Here is a 25,423-nt window from a genome sequence, read left to right on the forward strand (position 1 = left end):
TACACAATAGTGTTTTGTGAATGTGCGCGGTGTAGACCATGTAGCTGCTTTGCATATATCATCTAGGGGAATGTTCCCCAAGAATGCCATTGAAGCCCCTATTTTCCTTGTAGAATGGGCTTTTGGAGGAGTTAACGTACGTTTGGCTTTCTGGTAACATTTGTATGCATTTAACAATCCACCTAGCTATCCATTGTTTTTGATATGGGGTTGCCTTTATGTGGTGGTGAAAAAGATACAAAAAGTTGTTAAGTCTTGCGAAAAGTTTGTGTCCTTTCGATGTAGTATAGTAATGCTCTTTTGACGTCTAAGGTGTGTAGAGCTCTTTCTGCGACTGTTTGCAGCTGAGCGAAAAAAACGGGAAGTTCAGCAGATTGATTTAGATGAAATGTTGAAATGACTTTTGGAAGGAATTTAGGATTAGTGAGTAGAACCACTTTGTTATGATGCATTTGCAAAAAGGGTTCTTGAATGGTGAATGCTTGTAGTTCACTGACTCTTCTGAGAGAAGTAATAGCTACTAAGAAAGCTACTTTCCAAGTTAGGAATTGTAATTCGCATTTATGTAACGGTTCAAAGGGAGGTCCCATTAACCGTGTAAGAATAATGTTTAAGTTCCACTGTGGTGAAGGTGGTGTTCTGGAAGGGATTATTCTTTTGAGTCCTTCCATGAAAGCTTTTATAGCAGGTACTCTAAACAGAGATAGATGTGATCTATTTTGTAAATATGCTGCAATGGCAGCAATGTGTATTCTGAAAGACGTGTAAGCTAAATTACACTTTTGAAGGTGTAATAGGTATCCTATTATGTGCTGAATAGACACATCTAAAGGATTTGTGTGGTTGTTTTGACAGTATATTACAAATCGCTTCCACTTAGCAGCATAACATGCTCTTGTAGTGGGACGTCTGGCTTCTTTAATGACGTTCATGCATTCTGGAGGAAGGTTGAGGTAACCGACCTCTGACTTCAGGAGCCAGATCGCTAGGTTGAGCTGAGCTGGGTCCGGGTGTCTGATCTCTCCATGGTTTTGTGTCCAGAGACGTGGAGATGCGCTTAGTTTTTGGTGTGGTACTTAGCTCTTCGGTCCCGGATAGTCTTTTTGGAGCGGAAAGAGGCACAAGCGGAACAGTCTCGGGCCTGGTTCTCCGGGGAGAGGCAAAGGTTACACACTTCATGAAGGTCGGTGAAGAGAAACTTCGACCCACATTGAGGACACTTTAAATGGCGTTCATTCCATGGGCTGGAGTCGAGGCCTAGTTAGGCCAGAAAGCCGTCGACGATGACCGGAATAAAAATCTTCGGTGTTGAAGAATAGCGTCGACTGGGAGAGCGTTCGAAACTGATTTTTTGTAAGTTGGTGAGGATTGCACGCCGAAGGAAATTGGTTCCAACACGGAGCACTGGAAACACATCCGAGCCCGGTGGCGAAAAAAACAATCTGGGGATGGAGCCGATGCCCATGCGCAGTATCATCCAAAGGAGGAGTCACCTATACCGTGACTTCCAAAGAATTTTCTACAACAAAACAAACTGCAAACATCCGGGCACAACACTAGGTGGCCATCTATGCACTGTGTGTAATCTGCAGCTCGAACATATCGTTTGTCCCATACCAATGCAGCCACCAATGGAGTCTTAACAATGTAATTACACATATAAAGACTGCATTTGGCCATACAAAAAGACACAAGAGGGCAAGTAGTATTTAAACTCAAGTCTTTTAATGAGTAAACCACTCATAAAAGCAAAAAAACCTGCAAATAAGCAGACATGGTTAGCCTACAGGCTGCATTGTAAAACAATAGCATGGAAAATGAAAGCATTTTCAACAAAAAAACTGGCACCGTGCCTGTAAGGCAGCCATAACCCCTAGCTTCCCATCATGCATCCGGGGTGATAGTTGGGTCAGTTCTTTGTATAACCCTGAAGGTCAGGGCCAAAAGATATCTTTTAACCCTTCAGAAATAATCTCATTTGTCTGGGGAGTCGGGTGGGTTGCTAATGACTTTGAAGGGGATACCCCTGGAAGAGAACTAGGATTACAGGTAAGTAACTTATCCTTCTCTTCCAGGGGATCCTCATCATTAGTCATAAACACTGAATAGAATAGCAAGCCCATCAACCACCTGCATATAAATGAGACCACAAAGTGCTTTGACAACCAACAGCCGAAAAGTCAGCTGCTGAACAGATTTCTCAAGGAGGCTTGCCCTACTCGAGTATCCGCTCTGGTATCGGAGTCAAGACAGTAGTGCCTTGTAAGCGTGTGCACTGATCTCCAAGTAGCAGCTTTGAATATCTCGAAGAGCGGTACATTGAGGAAAGCAACGGTGGCTGCTTTTCCTCTTGTAGAATGAGCTATGGGTGCGGCATAGAGCAGTTTTCCTGCTAACTGGTAAGCCAATTTAATACAAGAAACTATCCATCTGGAGATGGACCTTTTTGTTGAGGAAAACCTGTTCTGACTGAACCATAGTTGACAAAAGATGTTCTGACTTTCTCACCGACTGTGACCTATCTAGATAGAACTTCAAAACCCTTTTAAGGTCTAATGATTGAATCAATCAATCAAGGAATTTGTAGAGCGTGCTACTCACCCGTTAGGGTCTCAAGGCGCTGAGGGGGGGTCGCTACTGCACGAACAACCAGGTCTTGAGTTGCTTCCTGAAGGCGAGATGGTCCTGTGTCAGCCGGAGGTGGGTGGGGAGGGAGTTCCATGTCTTGGCAGCCAGGTAGGAGAAGGATCTTCCTCCGGCGTTGGTTTTGCGAATACGTGGGACGGTGGCAAGGGCGAGGCTGGCGGAGCAGAGCTGGCGGGTTGGCGTGTAGAATGCGAGGCGGTTGTTGAGGTACCTGGGGCGCGCGTCGTGGAGAGCCTTGTATGTGTGGGTGACGAGTCGGAATGTGATTCTCTTGTTGACGGGGAGCCAGTGCAGGTTCTTCAGATGGGCAGAGATGTGGCTGTGGCGGGGGATGTCCAAGATGAGTCTTGCCGAGGCATTCTGGATGCGCTGTAGTCTTTGCTGGAGCTTGGCTGTGGTCCCGGCGTAGAGGGTGTTTCCGGAGTCCAGGCGGCTGGTGACGAGGGCCCGGGTGTCAGTCTTCCTGGTGGCGGTGGGATCCATTGGAAGATTATTCGGAGCATGCGCAGGGTGTTGAAACAGGATGATGAGACGGCGTTGACTTGCTTGGTTATCGTGAGGGAGGAGTCCAGGATGAAGCCCAGGTTGCGTGTGTGGTCCGTTGGCTTGGGTGCAGTTCCCAGGGCAGGTGGCCACCAGGAGTCGTCCCAGGCAGAGGGCGAGGGTCCGAGGATGAGGACTTCTGTTTTGTCAGAGTTCAGCTTCAGATGGCTGAGCTTCATTCATTCTGCGACTTCCTTCATTCCTTCCTGGAGGCTGGCTCTGACGGGGTCGTTGGTGAGGGAGAGTATCAACTGTGTCGTCGGCGTAGGAGATGATGTTGAGGTTGTGTTTGCTTGCGATGGCTGCGAGGGGGTTCATATAGACGTTGAAGCGGATGGGGCTGAGCGAGGATCCTTGTGAGACGCCACAGATGACTTTGGTAGCTGCTGACCGGAACGGGGGGAGGTGGACTCTCTGGGTTCTGCCGGCGAGGAACGAGATGATCCATTCTAAGGCCGCACCTTGGATTCCAGTGTCGCTGAGGCGTTGTATGAGGGTGCGGTGACATACCGTGTCGAAGGCTGCTGAGAGGTCCAGGAGGATGAGTGCAGTGGTTTCCCCATTGTAGAGCATAGACCTGATGTCGTCTGTTGCTGCGATGAGTGCGGTCTCGGTGCTGTGGTTGGATCGAAAACCGGACTGACGGGTCGAGGGATCCGTTTGTCTCGAGGAAGGCGGAGAGTTGTTTGTTGACTGTCTTCTCGATGACTTTGGCAGGAAACGGGAGGAGCGAGATGGGTCGGAAGTTCTTGAGGTCCGTGGTGGGTTTTTTCAGGAGGGCGCATGCTTCCAGCTCTCTGGGAAGGTGGCTGATGCGAAGGGGCTGTTGATGACGTCGCGGAGTTGGGGTGCGATGATGGAGTCGGCTTAGTTGAAGATGTGGTGTGGGCATGGGTCGGTAGGGGAGCCGGAGTGGATGGTGCGCCTAGTGCGGGTGGTGCCTTCGGTGCTGATCGGTTTCCAGGTGCAGAGTGTGGCGGTTGGGTGCGCTGGTTCGGTGGTTGGGTCTTTGGTCTGTGCGCCGAAGCAGTCGTGTATGTTGGCGATCTTGCGGTGAAATGACCAGGCGAGAGAGTCGCAGAGGGCCCTCTCTGCTGGTATGGAGGGATTGGGAAGAAAGGTCGGGAGAGAGATAGTTAGATTAACGTGAAAAATCAGACACCAGCTTCGGAATGAAGGCTGGATGTGTTCTGAGCACCACCCTGTTGAGATGGAAGACTGGATAGGGTTCTTTGGCACCGAGCCTGTATCTCGAACACCCTACGAGCTGAGGTAATAGCTACCAAAAACACGACCTTCCACGTAAGGTGTTGTAAGGTCGCCTTGTGGATCGGTTCAAAGGTTGGACCCATCAGTTTGGACAGTACCAGGTTTGGTTCCCAAGAGGGCGAAGGGGGCTGAATTGGAGGATACACCTTCTTAAGGCCCCGAAGGTAGTCCTCCACCACTTGTAACTGAAAAATGAGGGTTGAGAAGGCTAATGCCTATAAGCCGTAATGGCTGCTTGGTGCACCTTAATGGAGGAGAATTTCAGACCTGTCCTGGCAAGGTGAAGCAGATATGACAAGGTTACATCCTCTTGTCCCCTGGTGGGACTACAATCATTCTGCACACACCATATATAGAAGCGTTTCCATTTGCATGCATAAGAGTGCCTGGTGGAAGGATCCTAGCCTCTTTCAATATAGACATGCAGTCTTGTGGCAGACCTAAATTTCCATACAGGAGGACCTCAGGAGCCATGCTGCCAAGTTCAGTGACGGAAGGTTGGGATGGTGAATCCTCCTGTTCATCTTGGACAGCAGGTCCAGGCTGCACGGTAGCCTCTTGTGAGGCTTCAGTGACATATGCGTAGGCTTTCCTGTTTTCAGTTTCTATTTTTGGTAAATTTTGGTGGGGTTTTTTCAGTGATTAATACCTTAAAAAAACAGTTATCAGTGGTTACACATTTTCGCGCCACTAAAAACAAAAGAAAAAGTGTTTTTACGGTGTTCATGGAACGTTTAGCTTTTATTATTGCTTGCTTTTTGCACTGATAGAACATGGTATGGAGACAGTGTATGTATAGTGTATTTGAGGTCCAAATAGATTTTTGCAAATTAAACTTATCGTAGTACACCATACATTACTTATTATGTGAGTGTTTGGTCATGCACGCTCGCTCTTTCCTTCCCATGTAAACTTGTATCTGTGAAAAGGCCCCCTAAACATTGGCACTTGAGATGGGCAACGCCAAAACAGCCAGTACACAATTTACTAACTCTGGCCACGGACCTAGCTTTCCATTCCAATACTGGTATACTTTAAGATTGCGATTCTCAGGGCAAGTTCTGCAACATTTGCATTGAGCTGGGCACTTCTGCCCTCAGAGTTATTGAAGCGGTCAAAATGAAGCAGCACTTTTGAAATTACGGAGAAAATTCCCCTTTACTGAAGAGATCTAGAACTTGTACAGTGTACCACAGTGAGGTTTCATTGACTTCAAATGCCATTGGTGGTGAAGGGACATTTCTATGCATCACTGCAAGCCATTTCTCATACATTGTAGAATAAACATTCCTGAATTGCTCTTTAACATTGCTTTGCTTACCAAGTGGCAAGCACTCTAAAATGGAACATGTTGCAGTGCCAAAGTCACTAAAGGTGTCACCCAGCCTACTCTCAAGGAGTCCAGAATGGACTAAAAAGTCAATAGTATCCCTCATTTACTCTGAAGATTGTAAGGAATATGCTACTTACCAGTATGCATCTGTTCCTGGCATGTAGGGCTGCTGACATTCATATCTGTGCATAGATCGCCGCCTAGTGTTGGGTCGAGATGATTGCACTTTGTTGTCCTGGAAGAGTCTTCGAAGTATCACGAGATAGGTGACTCCTCCCCTGGACTACAGTGCGCATGGGCATCTTCTCCATCCTCAGATTGTTTTTAGCCATTGTGCCAGAGATGGAGATAGTAAAGTAAGAGATGGCCATGCAAAAGATAATGCTGCAGCTGAGACAGGCACCGGGGAGGAGGGCGGGCGATATGAATGTCAGCAGCCCTACATGCCAAGAAAAGATGCATACTGGTAAGTAGCATATTCCGTTCGAGGCATGTGGGCTGCTGAATTCATATCTGTGCATAGACTGTACAGCAGTATCTCCTCTAGCAGTGGTTACCTGTGCCAGCTGCAGCAGTTTGAAAAAGAGTTTTGAGGACAGTCTGGCCTACAGCAGCTTGCTGCTTTGCTTGCACGTCTACACAGTAGTGTTTCGTGAAAGTGTGTATGGTAGTCCATGTGGCTGCCTTACAAATATCTTCAAGAGGACTATTCTCTAGGAAAGCCATGGATGCCCCCATTTTTCTTGTAGAGTGTGCTCTTGGGGGAACGGTTAAAGTGCGTTTGGCCTTTTGATAGCATATTTGAATGCATTTAACTATCCATCTGGCTATTCCTGACTTTGATATTGGATTTCCTTTATGTTGTGCTGAAAAAGTAACAAATAATTGCTTTGTCTTTCTAAATTATTTCGTTCTGTCCACATAATAAAGCAGAGCTCTCTTTACATCTAGTGTGTGTAGGGATCTTTCAGCTACTGACCGTGGATTTTGAAAGAACACTGGCAGTTCTATTGATTGATTAATATGGAAATTGGATACTACCTTTGGGTTTGTTCTAAGAACCACCCTGTTAGCATGTACTTGCATGAAAGGTTCATGAATTGTTAGTGCTTGTAACTCGCCTGAGTGAGGTAATGGCAATCAAGAATGCCACCTTCCACGTTAAGAATTGCAGTTCGCATGAGTGTAGAGGTTCGTAAGGAGGTCCCATAAGTTTGGCAAGCACTATATTTAGATTCCAGACTGGGGAAGGAGGGTGTCTTGGAGGGATCACCCTTTAAAGACCCTCCGTAAAAGCCTTGATTGCTGGTACTCTAAACAGTGAAAGGTGTTGCCTGTTTTGAAGGTATGCCGCTATAGCAGCAAGGTGTAGTCTTATTGAAGAGTATGCTAGGTTGCATCTTTGAAGATGCAGCAGGTAACATATAATGTTTTGTATGGAAGCATCTAATGGGTTGATTTGGTTATTGTTGCAGTAAATAACAAATCTCTTCCATTTAGCTGCATAGGACGCTCTTGTAGTTGGTCGTCTTGCCTCCTTAATGATGTTCATGCAGTCTGGAGGCAAGTTAAGGTTTCCAAATTCTAAGACTTCAGGAGCCAGATCGCTAGGTTCATCTGATTGGGATCTGGGTGTCGGATTTCTCCATGGTTCTGAGTTAGAAGATGGGGTGCGAGGCACAGCCCTTGATGAGGAACTACTGAAAGCTCCAGGAACGTTGTGTACCATGGCTGTCTCACCCATGTGGGAGCAACTAGGATTAGTGTGAGTGACTGTTGCCGCAGTTTGCGTGCCACCAGCGGAATCAGCGGTGCTGGGGGAAAGCGTACACAAATCTGCCTGACCAGTTAATCCATATCGCATTGCCCTGTGACAACGGATGTAGGAACCTGGCGGCAAAGTGCTGGCATTTTGAGTTTTCATTTGTGGCAAACAGGTCTATCTCTGGGTGACCCCACTCTTTGAAGAATGGCTGGAGAACTTGGGGGTGAATCTCCCATTCGTGTAGTTGTTGGCTGTGCCTGCTGAGCAGGTCTGCTATCTGATTGTCTTTCCCTGGAAGGTGTTCTGCTAGGAGAAAGATGTTGTTTGGAATTGCCCACTTCCATATGCTCTGTGCCAAGTGAGACAGCTGTGGAGAGTGTGTTCCTCCCTGTTTCTGGATATAGTAAATTGCAGTCATGTTGTCCGTCCGGATCAATACAGTCTTGCTGTAAGTATTTTTGGAATGCTTTCAGGGCTAGGAATATCGCTAGCAACTTTGGTTGGTTGATATGCAGTTTCTTTTGTTTGGTTGTCCAGAGCCCTTGTACTGTGTAGTGAAGGAGGTAGGCTCCCCAGCTTGTCAGTGATGCGTCCGCTGTTAGTACTAGTTGTGGAACCTGCTCTTGGAACAGTCGCCCCTTGGAAAGGTTTTGTGGGTTCCACCACTGCAGAGAGTTGTGAGTGCGACTGTCTACCAACACTAGGTCTTTTAGTTGTCCTTGAGCCTGGTTCCATTGCAGTGCTAGGCATTCTTGCAATAGACGCATTTGAAGTCTGGCATGGGGGACAATGAATATGCAGGAGGCCATCATGCCTATGAATGAGCTGCATGAAGACTCAAGCTGGCAGAGAGTGTTGTGGCAGAAATTTGCGAATGAGCATCTGCATGCTGGCTATCCTCGCTGAGTTTGGGTATGCCTTTGCCACTGAGGTATCTATAGTGGCTCCCAGATATTGTTTTGTGTGAGACTGTTGCAGTTGCGATTTTGGGTAGTTTATTGAAAACCCTAGACTGTGTAGCAGCTGAAGTGTTTTGAGACGTGTCTCTTGCACACTGTTGGTACGATTTTGCTTGTATTAGCCAATCGTCTAGATACGGAAACACGTGGATGTGTTGCCTTCTGAGATGTGCAGCTACTGTCGCTAAGCACTTTGTAAACACTCTTGGAGCCGTGGTTACCCCGAATGGCAGAACCTTTAATTAGTAGTGTTGACCTTCTATTGTGAACCTGAGATATTTTCTGTGAGTTGGGTGGATGGGCATGTGAAAATACGCGCCCTTGAGGTCCAATGTTGCTAGGAAGTCTCCTTGCTGTAGTAACGGGAGCACTTGCTGTAGTGTGATCATATGGAAGTGCTCCGACAGTATGTATTGATTTAGGGGTCTGAGGTCCAATATTGGTCTGAATGAACCTTCCTTCTTGGGAATAAGGAAGTATACTCCTGTCCCTTGGTGTTGGAAAGGGACTGGCTCTATGGCCCCCTTTTCCAGCATGCATTTCACCTCTTGTTGCAGCAGGGTTATGTGTTCTTTGGACATAGGACGGTGTCTGGGTGGTATGTTTGGTGGGGTAGAAGTGAGTTCCAGGCAATAACCATACTGGATAATTTGTCTCACCCACCTGTCCGTGGTAATTGCGTTCCAGACAGATAGGAATTGTTGGAGTCTGCCTCCGACCGGTGTTAGGTGGTCTGGAGGTAGCGTGATGAAGTCACTGTTTTGTGGCAGTCGAGGCTCTGGTGTTATTGCCTCCACGTCCTCTTCCCTTATTATTGTTGCCCCTATAACCTCCTCTGTTGGAGTTTTTGGTGAAGGAACCTTGTGTGTTGCCTTTGTATGAAGAGGACGTTCGCGAGGTATTGCCTCGTGTAGCTGCCCTGTATGAGGAGCGTCGTAAGGAACTTCTATGTTGCTGAAACTGCAATGCACCCATTGACTTTGCGGTTTCTGTGTCCTTTTTCATTTTATCTAAAATGGTGTCGACAGCAGGGCCAAAAAGAAAGTCTTGATTGACTGCCTGGTTAAGAATGGTGGACTGCACTTTGTTCTTAAAGCCCGAAATACGCAGCCATGCATGTCGCCGTAGTAAAACGCTAGTGTTAATAGACCTGGCTGCTTTGTCGGCTGCATCAAGCGCACATTTGATGGAGGCGTTTGTAATGAATTTTCCCTCCTGTAGGAGGTCATCAGCTTGGGCTTTAAAAGGCTCAGGTAGGTGTTGCATTAAGCTTTCAATTTGGTCATAGTGTGCCTGTCGTAACGAGCTAGCAGAGCTTCTGTATTCACAATCCTCCATGAATTGGAGGCCTGTGCTGCTACCCTTTTACGTGAGGCCTCTAGCATCTTTGATTCTTTATTGGGGGAGGGGCTTCCCCAGTTGTCTGTGAGTTGGCCCTTTTACGTGCATTAGCCACCATGTGTGATTCTAACGGTAACTGCCCTCTGATGTAGGTAGGGTCTGCTCTATACTTCTTCTCAATCCTGGGATTGATTACCCGTGCCCTGGCTGTATCTTTAAATATGTCAGGTGCGTGTTTTAACACCCCCTTTAACATAGGAAGTGTTCTGACACTTTTTTCTGAAGTACGGAAGGTGTCAAATAAGAAGTCTTCTTCCACAGGGTCATTCTGCATGTCTACATTGTGGTACTGCGCTGCCCTGTCTATTAATTGGTTGAAGACAATGGTGTCATCAGTAGGTGACGGCTTAGTTGTATAAGAGGAGACATTAGGGATGGGATGGGTGTTATAAGGGTCAGTTGACTCCTCCCATGGCTCATTTTAGTGGTCAGGATCTTGTGGATAATACTAATCAGGCTGAGGATCCTCCCCTGTGTTCCCCTTATTGTCCCCATAGTGCGAAGAAGAGTAAGGAGCAAAAGGTGTAGTTGGCATAATGGGCTAGAAAGAAATGAAGGGTCTAGAGGGAGAAGTCCCAAAGTCCTTCTTCTTTAATGGAATAGGAGAATGAGAGTCGGTGTCCAGTGGCCTCTTCTTCCTGTGCAGGATTGTGACATTACCAGTCTCAGGATTAATATATATTTTTGCCTGGTCGTCTGATGGATCTGGATGGAAGAGTTCTTCCTCCACAGTCCTTGGTTGCGTTTTTGACTTTTTTGGGTCGATAACACCTTCTGCTTCGACGACTTTTGGTGCTTTAGTGCTTTTTTCGGCTCGGGCCCTTTCTTCGGCTCGACTAGTGGTTTCGGGTCGACTGGGTCTTTCAGTTCGACACGTTTCTTGTGCTCGACAGGCTTTTTTGGTTGACTGTCCTTTGCAGAGTCTATGGTCTTTTTGGGATCGACTGGTGTTTTCGGAGCACTTGTCTGTGGGTCGATAGCCTTCTCCGGCCGAGTTACATGCTTCGATACGGCACCCTTTCAGTCGACAGCCGGCTTGTTCGGGTCGACTACCTTCTTCGGGTCGGCACCCTTCGGCTGGGTGTTCTTGTTCGGTTCGACTACCTTTTTCGGGTCGACAGTTTTCTTTCGAACAACGCTCTTGGGCTGTACGGCCTTCTTCGGGTCGACGCCCTTTTTGGGCTCTGGAACCTTCTTCGGGATGAAGTTACTTGGCCCTGGGCTCTCTGAAGGCTTAGGTTTCGGAGCCGGATGGTTTTTTTGGATCTTGGCTAAGGCCACTTGGCGATGCCTCAACCGGAGCCTTCGGTAACGGGGTAATTGGTGTCGGAAGCAGTGTACTCACGATTTTCCCCGGTGGGATCTCGTCATCGGAGTAAGAGTAGTCCTCGACGGTGACGATCTCTAGGTCCGAATCTGGAGCTTCTGGAAGTTTGTGGTCATCATCGAAGATGTTGTCCGGTTCCGGTGCCTGTAGCTGTATCTCTTCCCTAGCGGCCCGTCTAATCCGTATGGTTTTCTTCTACCGAAATTGGGGACAGGCTGGGCAGGTTTCTTCCTTATGGTCTGGTGAAAGGCACTTGTTGCATACTGAGTGCTTGGAGTGGCATTGTGGGCATCTTTTGAACGGGCTCCTTTCCATCGACAGCAGGCCCACCTGGCGTCGAAAAAGCCCAACGGCCCGCGTCGACGACCCGTTCGAGATGGAAAGCTTGTTCGAGTTAAGAGGTACCAAGCGAGAACAATACCGTCGAAGTCCTTTAGAAAAGTTTTGTTTTTCGATTCTGAAGTTGGAGTATAGGAGTAACATCCAAACCCAATGGCAGAAAAAAAACAATCTGAGGATGGCGAAGATGCCCATGCGCACTGTAGTCCAGGGGAGGAGTCACCTATCTCGTGATACTTCGAAGACTCTTCCAGGAAAACAAAGTGCTATCATCCGGACCCAACACTAGGCGGCGATCTATGCACAGATATGAATTCAGCAGCCCACAAGCCTCGAACAGATGCTTTCAGCATACCATCTAACAAGTGACAAGGATCTCCTACAGGGAATCAGTTCAGCTCGGGTATCAATTTTGACAGGTCATCACAGAACTTTTTCATATACGTAGCTGAATCACTGCAAATACAAACAAACAATATCACTCCAATCCAAGCAGGTATTGACTCATTTCCCCATTGCAGGAAGGTGGATACCCGACTATGGTTACCCCCAACTTTTTGCCTGGTGTTTTGCTGGTTTTTCGACTTAGTTGACCTGGGACCCTGCTATTCAGGGCCCCAGGCCTACTGCTCTCTCTCTAAAATGGATTCCATGTACCTTAGGTACATATCCCATTGGTACTGGGCCACCTCATCAGACCCTGTAACTCAGGGCATAGGTGTACCCAGGGCCTACCAGGGGCTACAGCATGTATTATGCCACCCCTGGCTAGCCATCTAAATCTGACACAACTGGCTGCACGACAGCTGGGGCAAAGTGGTGTAATCACCCTTTGCTGTAGATATAGTATACCTATATCTAACCCTAAAATAGACACATGTATTCCTATCAGTCACTCCTATGGCAGGCCTTAACAATCCTGAAGGCAGAGTGCTTGGAATTATGTGAGATGGTGCTCTGGCATGAGCTGAGCCCGTCTGCAGCTTGCGGAACCAAGTCCTAATAGCTGTTCTATGATAACGCGTACCATATACTCTTAAGTGCATTATAATCCTCGCGGTTAAATGCTATCTCTGGTATAGCTTTATCAAAACATGTCGAGTAAGGTGTCATACGAATTGGAATACTAACCCCTCGCCAATTCTGGCGACGGGGTTAGCATTCCACCCTTCTAGAGGGACACGACATGTATGTAACTGTGAACCCCGGTTAAAGTTAACTCGAGCCTCAGCATCACAAAATGGATGCTGCCACCACAGACACAAGTCTGACCCCCTGCAGCTGGGAGTCCTTCCAGCGAGGGGAGCTTGGACAAAGGGTTTCCTGTCAGGGGCGGTGCTAGCACCATCCCCGACAGGGTTTTGTGTATCCTAGGTAGGCAGAGCTGAATAGGAAGGTGACTGCAAGTGGCACCCCGGTGCTCACTGTGCATCTGCCAGTTTGAACCAGTTCCAGGGGCACACCAGCCCCTGAGCTGGGGAAAGTCCGGCATGGGAGAGGGGTGTAACCACCCCCCTTCCTGGTCTCACCCATGGGCAGGACCTAGTCCCGTACCAGCCCCTTTCTTTAGAATAAAGGTAGGAGCGGGGACCCTTCCAGATTAGATCATCTTTGAATCCTGAAACTACTTTCTACGAAAGGAACTCAAGACTTCTCAAGATTTCTCCCCTGTGACTAAGGAGTAGTCACCCTGCATCTGCGGGCACCAACTAAGAACACGTCCTTCCTCCGGAATCCAACTGACCAGCACGACGAGACCCAGCTTCCCTGGCACCTCTGACCTCTACCTACATCAGCCCAGCTGAGATCCGTGGGTGTGACGAGACCTCGAGGGACTGGCCATCTTCAGAACTGCGCGACGCTTATCCAGCACGACCGCCGAGGGATCCTCGAGTGAGTGCTTTGGGGTTTGAGAAGCCCTAACCCTGAGCAGCTCCAGCACCGAAGTCCAGCCCCCCAGCATCCACGAGATCTGCGTGGGGCCCTTCTGCTCTTTGCTGCTCACCGCGTTGTCCGGCCACTTGCCTGCTGGCTTGTAGCCCTCTTGACGACAAACGACGACATCTACATCGCTGGTCTGGTTGCTCCAGACTGGCCCTTGCTCCCCTCCAACAGAGGAGCACCCCGGACCCACCTGGTCCACTCCAGACGCCATTTTGAGTCCACCGCGTGGGCTTGCATTTGCCAAGAGTTGTTGCCCCAATCCTGGGTCCAGCGACGTCGACAGCAGATATCTTCGTGGGACAGCTCGCACCTCCATCCTGGTTGCCGACAACGCCTCCTGGTCCGAGAGACTGCAGAGCCCAGCGTCGCCCACTCACCTTGTCGAGGTGACTTCGTCCGGTGCCATCCTGGTGCCCATCTAATCACTGGCTAGTGATTCAGAACTTGGTCCCCTCTGCTTACAGGTACTCTTCATCACCGATCCAGGCTTGGGTCGCATCGAACTTCATCACTGGTCGCCTGCCAGCAACAACTTCTTTCAGGCTCCATAGACTGCAACGAGGATTCTCGACGTCTTTTCAGACCTATGCAGCCGCAGCCCCTGGGCTAGGTAACCTGAGCATTTCGGTGCTCCAGCATAGCTTAACTATCCAAGTATCCAGATCCTTTTTCGTTTCAGCTCTACCTAGTCGGATTCGTCCGATATCACTAACTTCACAAAATCTAGCATCCATAGACTTTGTCCCGCATCCCGCGTGAGAGTGCACACTCTGCACCCGAACTCCCTAGGCCTCCTGCTCGTAATCTGAAGGTTCAGTAGTCCAGTCCTAGCGATCCTAAAGCCTTTGAGACTAGTTACTTACCTGCTAGTATTTCGCATTCCACTTTAGTAGTATATGGTTTTCCGTGCCCCTCGGGCACTTGCGTAAATTGTGCGACTTTCAGAAATTCTTTAAGAGCTTTGTATTGTGCTTAGCGCCCTGTTCTCATAAAGAGTCCAGGGCTGTTGTGTTCTAAATAAATATACTTTTATTTTCATAACAACTTGTGTGGTGTCCTTTCACTTGGTGTTCAAGGGGTATATGTGATGGTATAACAGCTGGCTTAACACGCCCTCTAGAGTTTAGCCTAAAGACTGCTCTTGTCCATGCTACTAGGATAGCTGGTCTAAAGGTTGACTTACAACCAGTCATCAATAAGGGTCGTTTGGAATGATACAGTGATCACTAGAATAGTGAGCACTACATATCAGGCCAACTTCGCACACCCATCAACTTGATCTTCAGGTGTATGTGGTGGAGAGTGCGGAGATGAAATTCATAATGGTTGAAACGGAGGAGAAGGAGATGATGGATGAGGAGAACGATTAGTACCAGCATTTTTCTTTTTTAAAGGAATGTGGTAGACCTCTTCTGTCTCATGTTTGAGTTTTGTCACCTTTGTAGTAATATGGAATCAGCACATCAGTTTGTTTCGGTGCAGCGGATTTCGGATCCAAAGAAGTTTTCGGCATCGAAGGGGGTGGGGCAGAGCCGGTCTTTGACTTAGATCCCGAAGGTTTCGGCTCAGTGCAAGTTTTCAAACTGCTCTGTTCGGAGTCAGAAGCCTTTTTGGGCAAGTTTCGGTGCCAAGCCAGAGGGGCGAGGTGTCAAACATATTCTGGGTGCCAACCATGGCTCGGGGGTTGGACTGGAGCCGCTTTCTTGAGCTGAGGTGGACTTTGGGGCAAGGGAGGACCTGTGCTCATGGTTCACTGCCCTTGAGGGTTGTGTTTGTCACCCTCTGAGCCGTAGTCGGAAATAGAGGTCGGGTCTTGTTCCACCTCAGCTCCCATTGCGTCTCCAGCCGCTTGTTCGGAATCTACTCCGAAGAGGTCCAGAATGGAAATTGCATGTTGGCTCGGCATGTGGCGACGTCGAGCCTGTTGGTCGCGAAGCATTTTCTTCAATCAGAAAGCCTTACACACCTTGCAGTCCTGTTCGCTGTGCTCCAGAGACAAGCACAGGTTGCACAGTTCGTGTGAGTCGGGCGTGAGCGGCTGTGCGGCTGCATGGGGGAGCGAGCATATTTTCTATAAATGTACACTAACTGCAGATTTCTCATGTTTAGAATGGATACCCTAGCAATACCTCCTCGGCGATGGGTCCATGAAAAAAACTCACTAAAATGTCCAAAAGGCAGACAGAGTGCCATTTACAACATATCTGATTGGATAGGCAATAGCGCCTCGTGAATATATGTAAAGATGTCTGCATGGTAGCCTCAAAAATGTCTGACCAACAAGAACCTAAGTCACTACGTTTGGAAAAGAGGCAGCTTGATTTAACAGAACCAGTCTCCCAGGGTCCAATTAGGTGTAGGGCAGGGTAACAGAGCCTGTAACTCGCTGACCAGGTATGCCAAAGTTATAGTGACAAGAAAGACTGTCTTGGGGGTAAGGAGCATGAGAGAACTGTGGAGGGGATTAAAGGCGCATATACGAGGAATGTGAAGACCAAATTTAAGTCCCATTGTGGCAAATCAAATGGTGGAGAAGGAAAAATATATGGTAACCCTTTGAGGAAATTCATCACAATGGGGGTGAGGGGGGTTCAAAAAATGGTTGGACCAACAATCGCAAGAAGGCTGAATGAGCGGGTACCATTTAACGTGTCCAAAGGAAGGCTGTGCTAGACGTGGGACAACAAACAGAATATTGGACAGTTTGGCATGGTGTGGGTCGATACGTTTCGTAGATTAGGTTTGGGTGTAGAACCCTGCCCGCAGCATCAACAGTAGATCCATCTCTTCCAGATGGCCTTCCCAATCCAGAAGTGATGCATCTGTCACCAATGTAAGCTCTGGGTGGCGTAAGGAAGGGGGGGTGGGGTCTGCTGCTGACACTATTGCGGTCCCACAGCCACCACAGATCTTTCGCAGTCTCCTTTCAAATCTGGACTAGATTGGAAATATCCCCCATGGTGCTATGCCCACTGAACTTCAGATCCCACAGCAGAGCCTGCAATCTGGCGTTCTTGATCCGCAAGAAGCTAGTAGGCCCAGACGTCCCCCCAAGATCCAGGATAGAGGTTGAAACTTCAGGATCTTAGCCTGAATGTCTTAGATTCTCTTCTCCAGACAATAGGTGCAATTATGTACCGTTTACAGAATGGCTTGGATGAAGGGGAGGGCCAGGGAAGTGGTCAGGTGTGATTTCGGCACATTGATAGCAACCCCCAAGAAAGTCAGGGGGTTCACCGAAGTCTGGAGGTAGATTAATGACGGGAACCCACCTTCAACAACCAGCCATCGAAGCAGAAAGAAGACTGGAACTTCCAACATCCGAAGATGTGCAGCTACCACCCCCATCACTTCTGTGAACACCTGAGTGGAGATAGTAAGACCAAAAATGAGCACAGCGAGCTGTAAATGCTCGATGGCTTACCATGAACCGCAGGTAACATCCATGTCTGTAGGTCAAGCATGTGTAAATAATCGCACTGCAGGTGCGCAATCAATCAGTTTCCAGGGCCGAAAAGACCCAAGCCCCGGAAGGGAGAGCATCTTTAACTTTTGTTTCCGCAAAAAGGAATTGAGAGAGACAAGGACTAAAATGGGTCGAGTCCGCCGTCCTGTTTGGAACTATGAAATACTGGGAATAACCACAACCAACTTCTGGCATCGGTACCCTCTTTATGGCTTTTTTGGCCAAAAGAACATCCACTTTATTGCTGTAAAACCAGGTACTTATAACTAACAATTCACTGGATTACACAGTTCCCATCAAGGAGAAGCTAGAATCATAATTTCCCTAGGCTTCTCTCACTTTTTAAAATTGACAGATATCACTTGAATTAAAGTTTATTTTAGAACTATCTATAGTCAATGTTGGAATTGGCCCTTTCTGCAGGGTTATCCCTAAACTTTTTGCTTCTTCCTCCCTTGTTTTTCCTGACCTGTGATTGTTGGCAATAGGACTCTGGGAACTTTACCACTGCCGATCAGTGTTAAAGTGCATATGCTCTCTGTATAAATAGTAATTTTGATTGGTTATCCATGATTGGCAGATTTGTTTAATCAGTAGGTCCCTAGTAAAGTACACTGAGTGTACCAGGGCTGGTGATTCAAATGCTACTAGTGGCCCTGCAGCACAGATTGTGCCACCCACATGAGTAGCCCTAAAATGGTGTCTCAGGCCTGCCATCGGAGTGCCTGTGTGCAGTTGCTAACTGCCATACTGACCTGACTAGTGTACCCACTGGCCAGGCCTAACCCTTCTCTTTCTGTACACATTGGACACCCCTATGGAAGACCCAAGGTACCCCCTGGGCAGGGTGCAGTGTATGTGAAAGGTAGAGCATGTACTAGTGTGGGGGGGGACATGCTTGGATAGCGAAATACTGCAAAGTTCGTTTTTCACTATTGAAAGGTTATCTTGCCCAAAGGCTAGAATGGGGACAGCAGTGTATAATGTTTACCGGCATATCTTCCTATCGGAGCAAGATAGAAAATTGAAGTCTGGTATCCTTGAACTCAGAATTTAATAACACATCTTTTAGGAAGGATGGTTTTTAAATCCTGCGTTTCAGAACAGCACTTTTTGAAAGTAGCTGCTTTCTTGTCTGACCTTTCTGTGTGCTTTTGCCTGTTTGTGAATGGACGGTCTGGTTTGTGACAGGGGCTGGGGTGGCTCCAGGAGGCTGGGTGAGTCAGCACTAGACTGAATAGCTTCACCTGCATCTTGAGTGGTGGGAGGGGATAGCACCTGGGCCTGAATAGGGCTGTGCCTGCCTTCCACAATACTGGCTCTTCCTCCTGCTGGGCGGCTGACGACCCTGCCCCTCTCCCTCTCTCTCTCAAAGGAAAGGAGTTGTCATATAAACAGAGTGCTCCATGACTGACCAGGTTTGGACTAGGTAAAGGCCTCTCTGTCTTAAGAGAACAAAGAGAATATTGGTATAAAAAGGGATAACCCAGACCCCTAAACTTTAGATCATCCTGGAATCAAGAAGGAACCTCTGCCAAGGAGTAAAGCTGGAAAGCTGAAGAGGAAGGACTGCCCTGCTGTGTGTTTGTAGGCTGACCTGCAGTTACTATTCTGCCAAGGAGAGGGGAAGGCTTTGCTGTTGCTGTGTTCCCTGCTTAAAGAGATCTCCAAGGGCCTGAGAAGAGATGGCCTCCTGTTAAGTCCCAAGAACAAAAGGACTTCACCCCCAGCTTCCCCCTGGAACTCAGCTGTGTGAGTTCTGACCTGCCTAGAGTGCTTGATCCATTTGTGGGGCCTCTGGAGGTTGTTTCCTGCTGTTTGGGGAGCTGGAAAAGAAAAGAAGATCTGCAATTTGCACGCATCGCTGGCTTGTGTAGCGCATAGTCGACAGTGCAAGAAAATTCCCATTGCAGCGAAGATAGTCGCAGCGCCTGTTGCGGCCGCAAGAACAGACACGCAACGTTCGCGCGCAGAGCGCATTGCGCCGGTGCGGGAAGATTCCCCTCGCTGCGAATATCATCGCAGAGCCTGTCATCTCTGTAAGACCGTTGCATTGCTCGCGGACCGCATCCAGTCGCTGCGAACATCGTCGCAGAGTCTAGCTCCAACACATCGAGGGGCCGCGCCAGAAGAGTATCAACGCTACGTCGCGCATGACCGCTGCACCGAAGATAGTCAACGTCCCGAAGATCGTTGCATCGTGAGAGACGCTTCTACCAGAGAACCTGCACCCCAGAATCCATACAAGGTATCGCATCGCTCCCCATACATATCGGATTTGTCGCAACACGCCAGCTGCATCCAGCGGGGTTGTCCCATCGCCTCCCCAGGGTCTCAGGAGTGACTCATCGCTTGTTTTTCAACGCTGCAGTTGCCTCTAGGAACTTTTGTTGCATCTACAAGTACTTTGGGCTAAAAGTGACGCAACTGAATTATTTTGACGCAAACCCTAGAATCATATTCTTGAACTGTGTATGTTGGATTTTTGTCATTTTGGTCGTGTAGTTTAGATAAAGATACTTTATTTTTCTGAACTGGTGTGGAGTTGATTTGTGGTGTTTTCACTGTAAGTGTTGGTACAAATACTTTAAACATTGTCTTTGATGAGCTGGTCTGCTCGTGCCAAGCTACCAAGGGGATGAGCAGGGGTTATCTAAAGAGTATATCTCCTTACCCAGACTAGAAGCAAGGGTCCCTATTTGGACATTGGTACCTACCTCTGATAACTAGAGGCCCCCAGATCTAACAGTCAATTTTAGACCACACTTGTTTTCAATCATTCCCACTATTATACTAGCGATACACACTATATCCCCAGTATCACTTTGGCAAATTGAGAAGTTCTCCGGCAAAGAGCCCCCTAGAGGGGCCTGTTGGACATTGCAACACCAGCCCAACGAGGAGCAGGCCCGATGACGAAGCATGCCACCTTATGGTGGGTGAGGGCACTTGCTTCTACAAGCTAATGCTCCTGGTGCTCTGTAATGTTCCAGACCCCTAGACACCTGGAAGAGATTTCGGAACAGTATACTTTTACTATTATTGGACGAATTAGGAGACTATATCCTGCAATGCCCAACTCTCTTTGTCCAGCCACTTTCGAGAGTAGCTAGGATTAGTGACACAAGGAATACATGGATAAAAATAAGTATGAGACGGAAGAGCCAGCTTTGCAAATCAGATGGGAAAGGGACGGGACACCGATTTCTAGGGAAGAAATACAAAGAGGCATGAGCTTTAGTTTTGAAATGAAAGATAGTGTTCTGGGTTTCGAAGCAATTAACACTTCATTATGGCGCATTGCAAGTTCTAAAATCTTTAAAGTGGCAGTGTGTTGCTTAACATATTGAAGCATATGCATTGGAGTACGGGTCCATACTTTATTTCCTTTTAATACATTTATGAGGTGGAGTGAAAAGTATTCTTAGAACAACAAATCTAGCCTTAAAAATGGAAAGCCTTCCCCTCTCCATGTTCTCCTGAGCAAATAAAAAAAATAAAGATACATATACTTATGACTTACAGAAAGGCTGAGAAACTCAGCAGTTACATAAGAATTATATCTATGGAATCTCCATCATCAAGACTATTAGTGGACAAGAGAAAAACAAATGTTACCTGACTATAATTAGGAATTTTTCCCTTACAGCTAAAGACACAAAACGTGGATGAAAAACACACTTTAGAAAACCTTGTTTATCTGGCATATTCAGAAAGTAATCATTGGTTCCAGACAGAAGACTAATGAACTGTTATCATACTGCATTGTGAGACGGTGCTTTAGCCTGCTATCTTAAAGTGACTGCATAAAGTTTCTTCAATCCAATGTTCTCCACATATTTTCTTATAAAAACAATATTGAAATGGGGGGGTGTATATATCAGATCAGCTACTTTATATAGCTTTCTAAAGTGAATTTCTGAAAGTTTGCACACAATTTCTGCTATCTCAAAGTAATAATTAGTGTTTGTGAATAGTAATGAAGACCTCATAATGGGGAATTTGTTTCAGCTAAACATGGAAATAAGGCATCTTGCAAGGAGGTATTTTCAAATAGGGTCTTGGCATAAACACTGAACATGAGAACCCTCGTTTGAAGGGAAATGGAGTCTAAGCGGATACTAAGCATTAACCACAGTAACAATCATGCTTTCCAAAATTATCGACTTAACATTTAAATCAGCATGTAGAAGTATTACCTTTTGAAATGGTTAGAGCCGGTGACCACTGCGACCTCAAAATATCCAGACAAATGCTCCCATTGCTATTAATGTTTGGATGATAAATTCTTGTCGTGAATGCAACCTACAAAATCAAATGATAAGTTAACCAATGACCCCAGAATTTGGTGAAAATGATTCAAAAGTTATGATAAAGCTTTACCTTCGGTGGTTTAAATGGGTAATCTGTTGGGAAGTGAATTGTCAAAAAAAATACTCCACCCTGATAAGGACTGTCATTCTATGAAATAAAAAAAAAATAAACATTAGAAGCAGCAGGCATGTGAAACACTATTTGTTCTGTTTGATATCCAAAATAAGTTGAACAGAAACTGTACTGGAGAAAGAATAAAGATACATTCCCAACTATAGGGAAAGTAGTAAGCATTTAACAAATCTAAAACTACAGATGAAAAACAAAAAGAACGTTACGGTGGAATAGTAAAAGAGGGTCATTGTCGCAATTTCTGTAGAGAACAATGCAATGCTTTGTAAAGTTCAAGTAACTTGATCTAATGAAAGGCTTACAGAATACGTAACAAAAAATACTTACTGGCCCCATTATTGTTGCTTGCCAATGGAACACTGAAAAAAAGAAAAAAAAGACTGTACTTATTTCACTGCGCATGTTATACAGAGAGGAGTCATTTAGAAAACATATGTTGTAACAGATGAGAATTAAAACACAAACTAACCCAATTCTTTCACATGGTACTCATCACAGGATGCCAACAACACCCTGCACTGTAGAAGTCAACTGTTGGCTAAAGGTTAGCAGCTGGTGTCGTGGAGGCATGACTTTTACACAAGCTACTCACACCCACCCCACCTCTGTTTCATTCATTAGCTTGTCGGTGGATAACGCAGCAGATGAGGACGGGTGCTAAAAATGAGCTGAGGATAACCAATCATTGTGAAGAATTTCATCTAGCTGCCTCGGTCCTGCTCTACCTAATGCCAACCCAAAGAATCAACAAGCATTGGCAAAGCTAACAGGTCTTACCTATGCGAGATTCATTGCCTTTGCTGATTTTTTTTTAGCCATGTTGCAAATGGCGGAAAGTAATGTGAAAAAGCTCTATGACAGCCAGCGTTGTACGCCTTATAGCGTTTTCTTTCAGTTATGTGGCAATGACGTTAGCGCTGCTGAATAGTATGGCTAAAAAACATTGTGTAAGCGAGATCTAATGGCTTTGCAAATTGCTTGGTATGGAATGCTATATTCTTATGAGTATTTATATAGTGTTTCCATGGCTGAAGTGCTAATGTTAAAGAATGTAGAATGCCCTTGCCACAGTGTTCGTGTGAACAGATTTAGAAGGATTTTAGGACCATACAACAACTGCAAAAATGTGCCATATAAATGTGCCGAATCTAACAAAAGTTGTAGGCAGAAAGAAAACTCCAATTGGGTACAGATTTTATTACAGTGATGCTTTAGGCTATGTGTTACTTTGGGTGCAATAGTTACAAAAGAAACTAAAAAGCACACCTGCCTGCTTGTTTAGTAGTAAAATATAGAAATAATTGGTGTTCAGTGGGTTTCCTAGAACTTTTGGCCATTGTACCTAATAGACCATCGAAATGTCCCTACTGCCTGCAAGGTAATTTCACATGTGACTGCTTGTTTACTTGCTAAGTATTCCAATAAATCGGTGTTCAATGGGTTTCCTAGAGCTTTTGGCCCCTGTGCCACTGCATATTTCAAAAGGGAGATAGGAAGGGAAAATAAACCAGGGAGCCCTCCACTCAATATTTATCAACATAGAGACCTGGTTATATATCAAACATCTATACCCAAATTGCAGGGGAATGCCACACCATTTCTTTTTTAGTGAGATCGGGTTTGATATCTAATCATATGTGTGCCTTTTTATAGAACAAATTAAAAACAGGCCGGTATCCCACAGTGCTTTGACAAGTGTTCAAACCTAAAAAGTGAGGCGAGTCCAGGAAGTGCCATACGTAAGCAACACCTGAGGAGCGATTGGCAGGTACTCACCAATTACTTCACTGTTTTATCGGCACTCTCCCGACAAAAACGGAAACCAATTATATGTGAATAAGGAAAAGCAAATGTATCAACTACAGCGATATTTGTCCAAATCCAAATAATCCAATCCTTTAAGACCCTTGTTGAAAGAGGAGGCCGATTGTGCTACTCTACTCCAACAAGGTTAAAATGGAGTTAGGGAAACACAAAACATTGGTATTAAATTTTTGTTGTGTCCGTACTTATTTAAAACAGAGTTATGTTAAGACCATTTTACCCTGAATGGCCGACATGTTTCATTGGCATGGACTCTGTGGCAATTTCATCAGGGCACGCCCTGATTAAATATCAAACCTGGTCTCACTAAAAAAGTAATGGTGACATTCCCCGCAATTTTGATATATATGTGTGATATATAACCAGGTCTCTGTAGGTTGATACCCTGTGCCACTGCACCTGCTGCATCATTTAAATCATTACCCTAGTGCAATGATATTCAAACTTTAATCGCACACCCCCTATTGAGAAAGAAACAAATGAAAATAAAATAGGGCGCACTCAGAATTTTCTCCAAATATTCTATTAAATTGGCAATGTTTAAATAAGTCTAGAAAATGTACACTTTGCAGTTAAGGTCTGTTACCACATTAAAAAAGTAATTAAACACCACGATTGAGGGGGCGTGGCCAGGCACCGTCGAAAATGGCCACCTAGATCCTGAGCTCCGCCGGGACCGTTGCTGTCCCCTGCAAATCCGGCCAAATATCCTAGCTGAGAGGCTTTGCCCTGAAGGCCCCAGCTCCCACAGGAACAGTGCTCACTCGGAGCGTTGGAACGGAGTCCGGAGACCTACGGGAAGAGCCACAACGAGATTGCGGTTCTTTGGCAGCTCAGAATTGGAGCCCCGAGGCCGCCAGCTGCTTAACTCGAGACCCCGGCCTGAGGCCTACGACGCAACACGGCCTGTGGCGCGCAGTCGACGCAGGGCGTGGCCACACCCACAACGCTGTGAGACCGCGGCCTGGACGCTGATGTGGCGGTGCTGGCTACGAGCGCACACGGATAAGAAGTGAACTGAGTGACCATCTCCCTACGCAACCGTCGCTCGAGGGCGAAAAAGGGCGGACTGCTCCGTGGCATTCCCCCGAGCTGGGTCGGGGTGGTGGCCTCGAGAGTGAGATCCGTTACGCCTGGCCTTGTGGACGGCACCTGCACACAGCAACAACAGCGGTTTGGACGTCGGAGGACCCACTGGGAAAGCAAGGCCAAATACCGGCAGTGAGTGGAGATCGCAAGCCCGAATAAGTCACCTAATACAGCGGGTACACCGCGGCACGCACCGCAGGGACTCCTCTGGGGGGGGGGGGGGCCTCAGCTCTTAGTGCGATCCTGGAAAAGACAGTTGGCGCAGGCTGCTGCGAACCGGACGGCAAAGGGAGGCCTGAATCTAAGCTGACCCGCGGACTCTCACCAAGAAGTTCGGGCGGAGATGTATCCGGACTCTGGGGCACCCGATCCACCATGCTGCCCAAAGGGGTACTTGTGACTCAAACCAATAAACTGGACAACTACGCAGTGCCCAGAACATAGCCACAGTCCGGCAGCGCGACGAAGGATGGCAAAGACCTGGCGGAACCCTCCCTGACCTCCATAATGGCTGCAATTTAGACCCTTGGCACCAGCCTTGAAACGAAAATGGATAAAATCACAATCAAGGTGAATCTGCTCCGGGCTAACCTTGGGAAGACCACGGACAGATCTAAATCCAACGAAGTTGACATTAAGGCACTGCAGGAATCTGAGAAGCGGCTGGAGGGCAGGGTTAACGAGCTCGTACACCAGCACAGACTGATGGCCTTGCGGCTTAAGGACCAGGAAGGCAGGGCCCGGAGGAGCAACATACGTGTTGTAGGTGTATCGGAAGGACTTGAGGGGGAATAGTATGGAACTCTTCCTTGAAGATTTGATCCTCCGACACCTAAAACCCAAGAGACTCTCAAAGATCTTCACCATTGAACGGGCAACACAGAGCGCAGATTCCGAAACCCAAACCGGGGGCCCCACCAAGAACAATTATTGCAAAAATACTTAACTATCGAGATCGCGATGCCATCCTACAGGCCGCAAGACAACATGGCGATCTACATTACAAGGGGGCAACAGTTCGCTTCTTCCCTGACTTCACGCTTCAAGTTCAACAGGAGAGGCGCTCATTTCA

General features: G+C 47.1%; 1 protein-coding gene across 1 annotated transcript in view; it reads right to left on the reverse strand.

The window, feature by feature from the left end:
- The window catches only part of UBE2D2 (ubiquitin conjugating enzyme E2 D2), a 274,893-nt gene that overhangs the window by 37,224 nt on the left and 212,246 nt on the right, over nucleotides 1-25,423 (reverse strand). Inside the window, exons 3-5 of the mRNA XM_086931459.1 lie at nucleotides 21,766-21,797; nucleotides 21,376-21,453; nucleotides 21,192-21,297 (exon numbers count right to left, since the gene is read on the reverse strand). Of these exons, the coding sequence (XP_086787585.1) occupies nucleotides 21,192-21,297; nucleotides 21,376-21,453; nucleotides 21,766-21,797 (216 nt within the window). The remainder of the gene's footprint in view (nucleotides 1-21,191; nucleotides 21,298-21,375; nucleotides 21,454-21,765; nucleotides 21,798-25,423) is intronic.

This window comes from Lissotriton vulgaris, chromosome 7 (assembly GCF_964263255.1).
Source record: "Lissotriton vulgaris chromosome 7, aLisVul1.2, whole genome shotgun sequence".
Lineage (NCBI taxonomy): Eukaryota > Metazoa > Chordata > Amphibia > Caudata > Salamandridae > Lissotriton > Lissotriton vulgaris.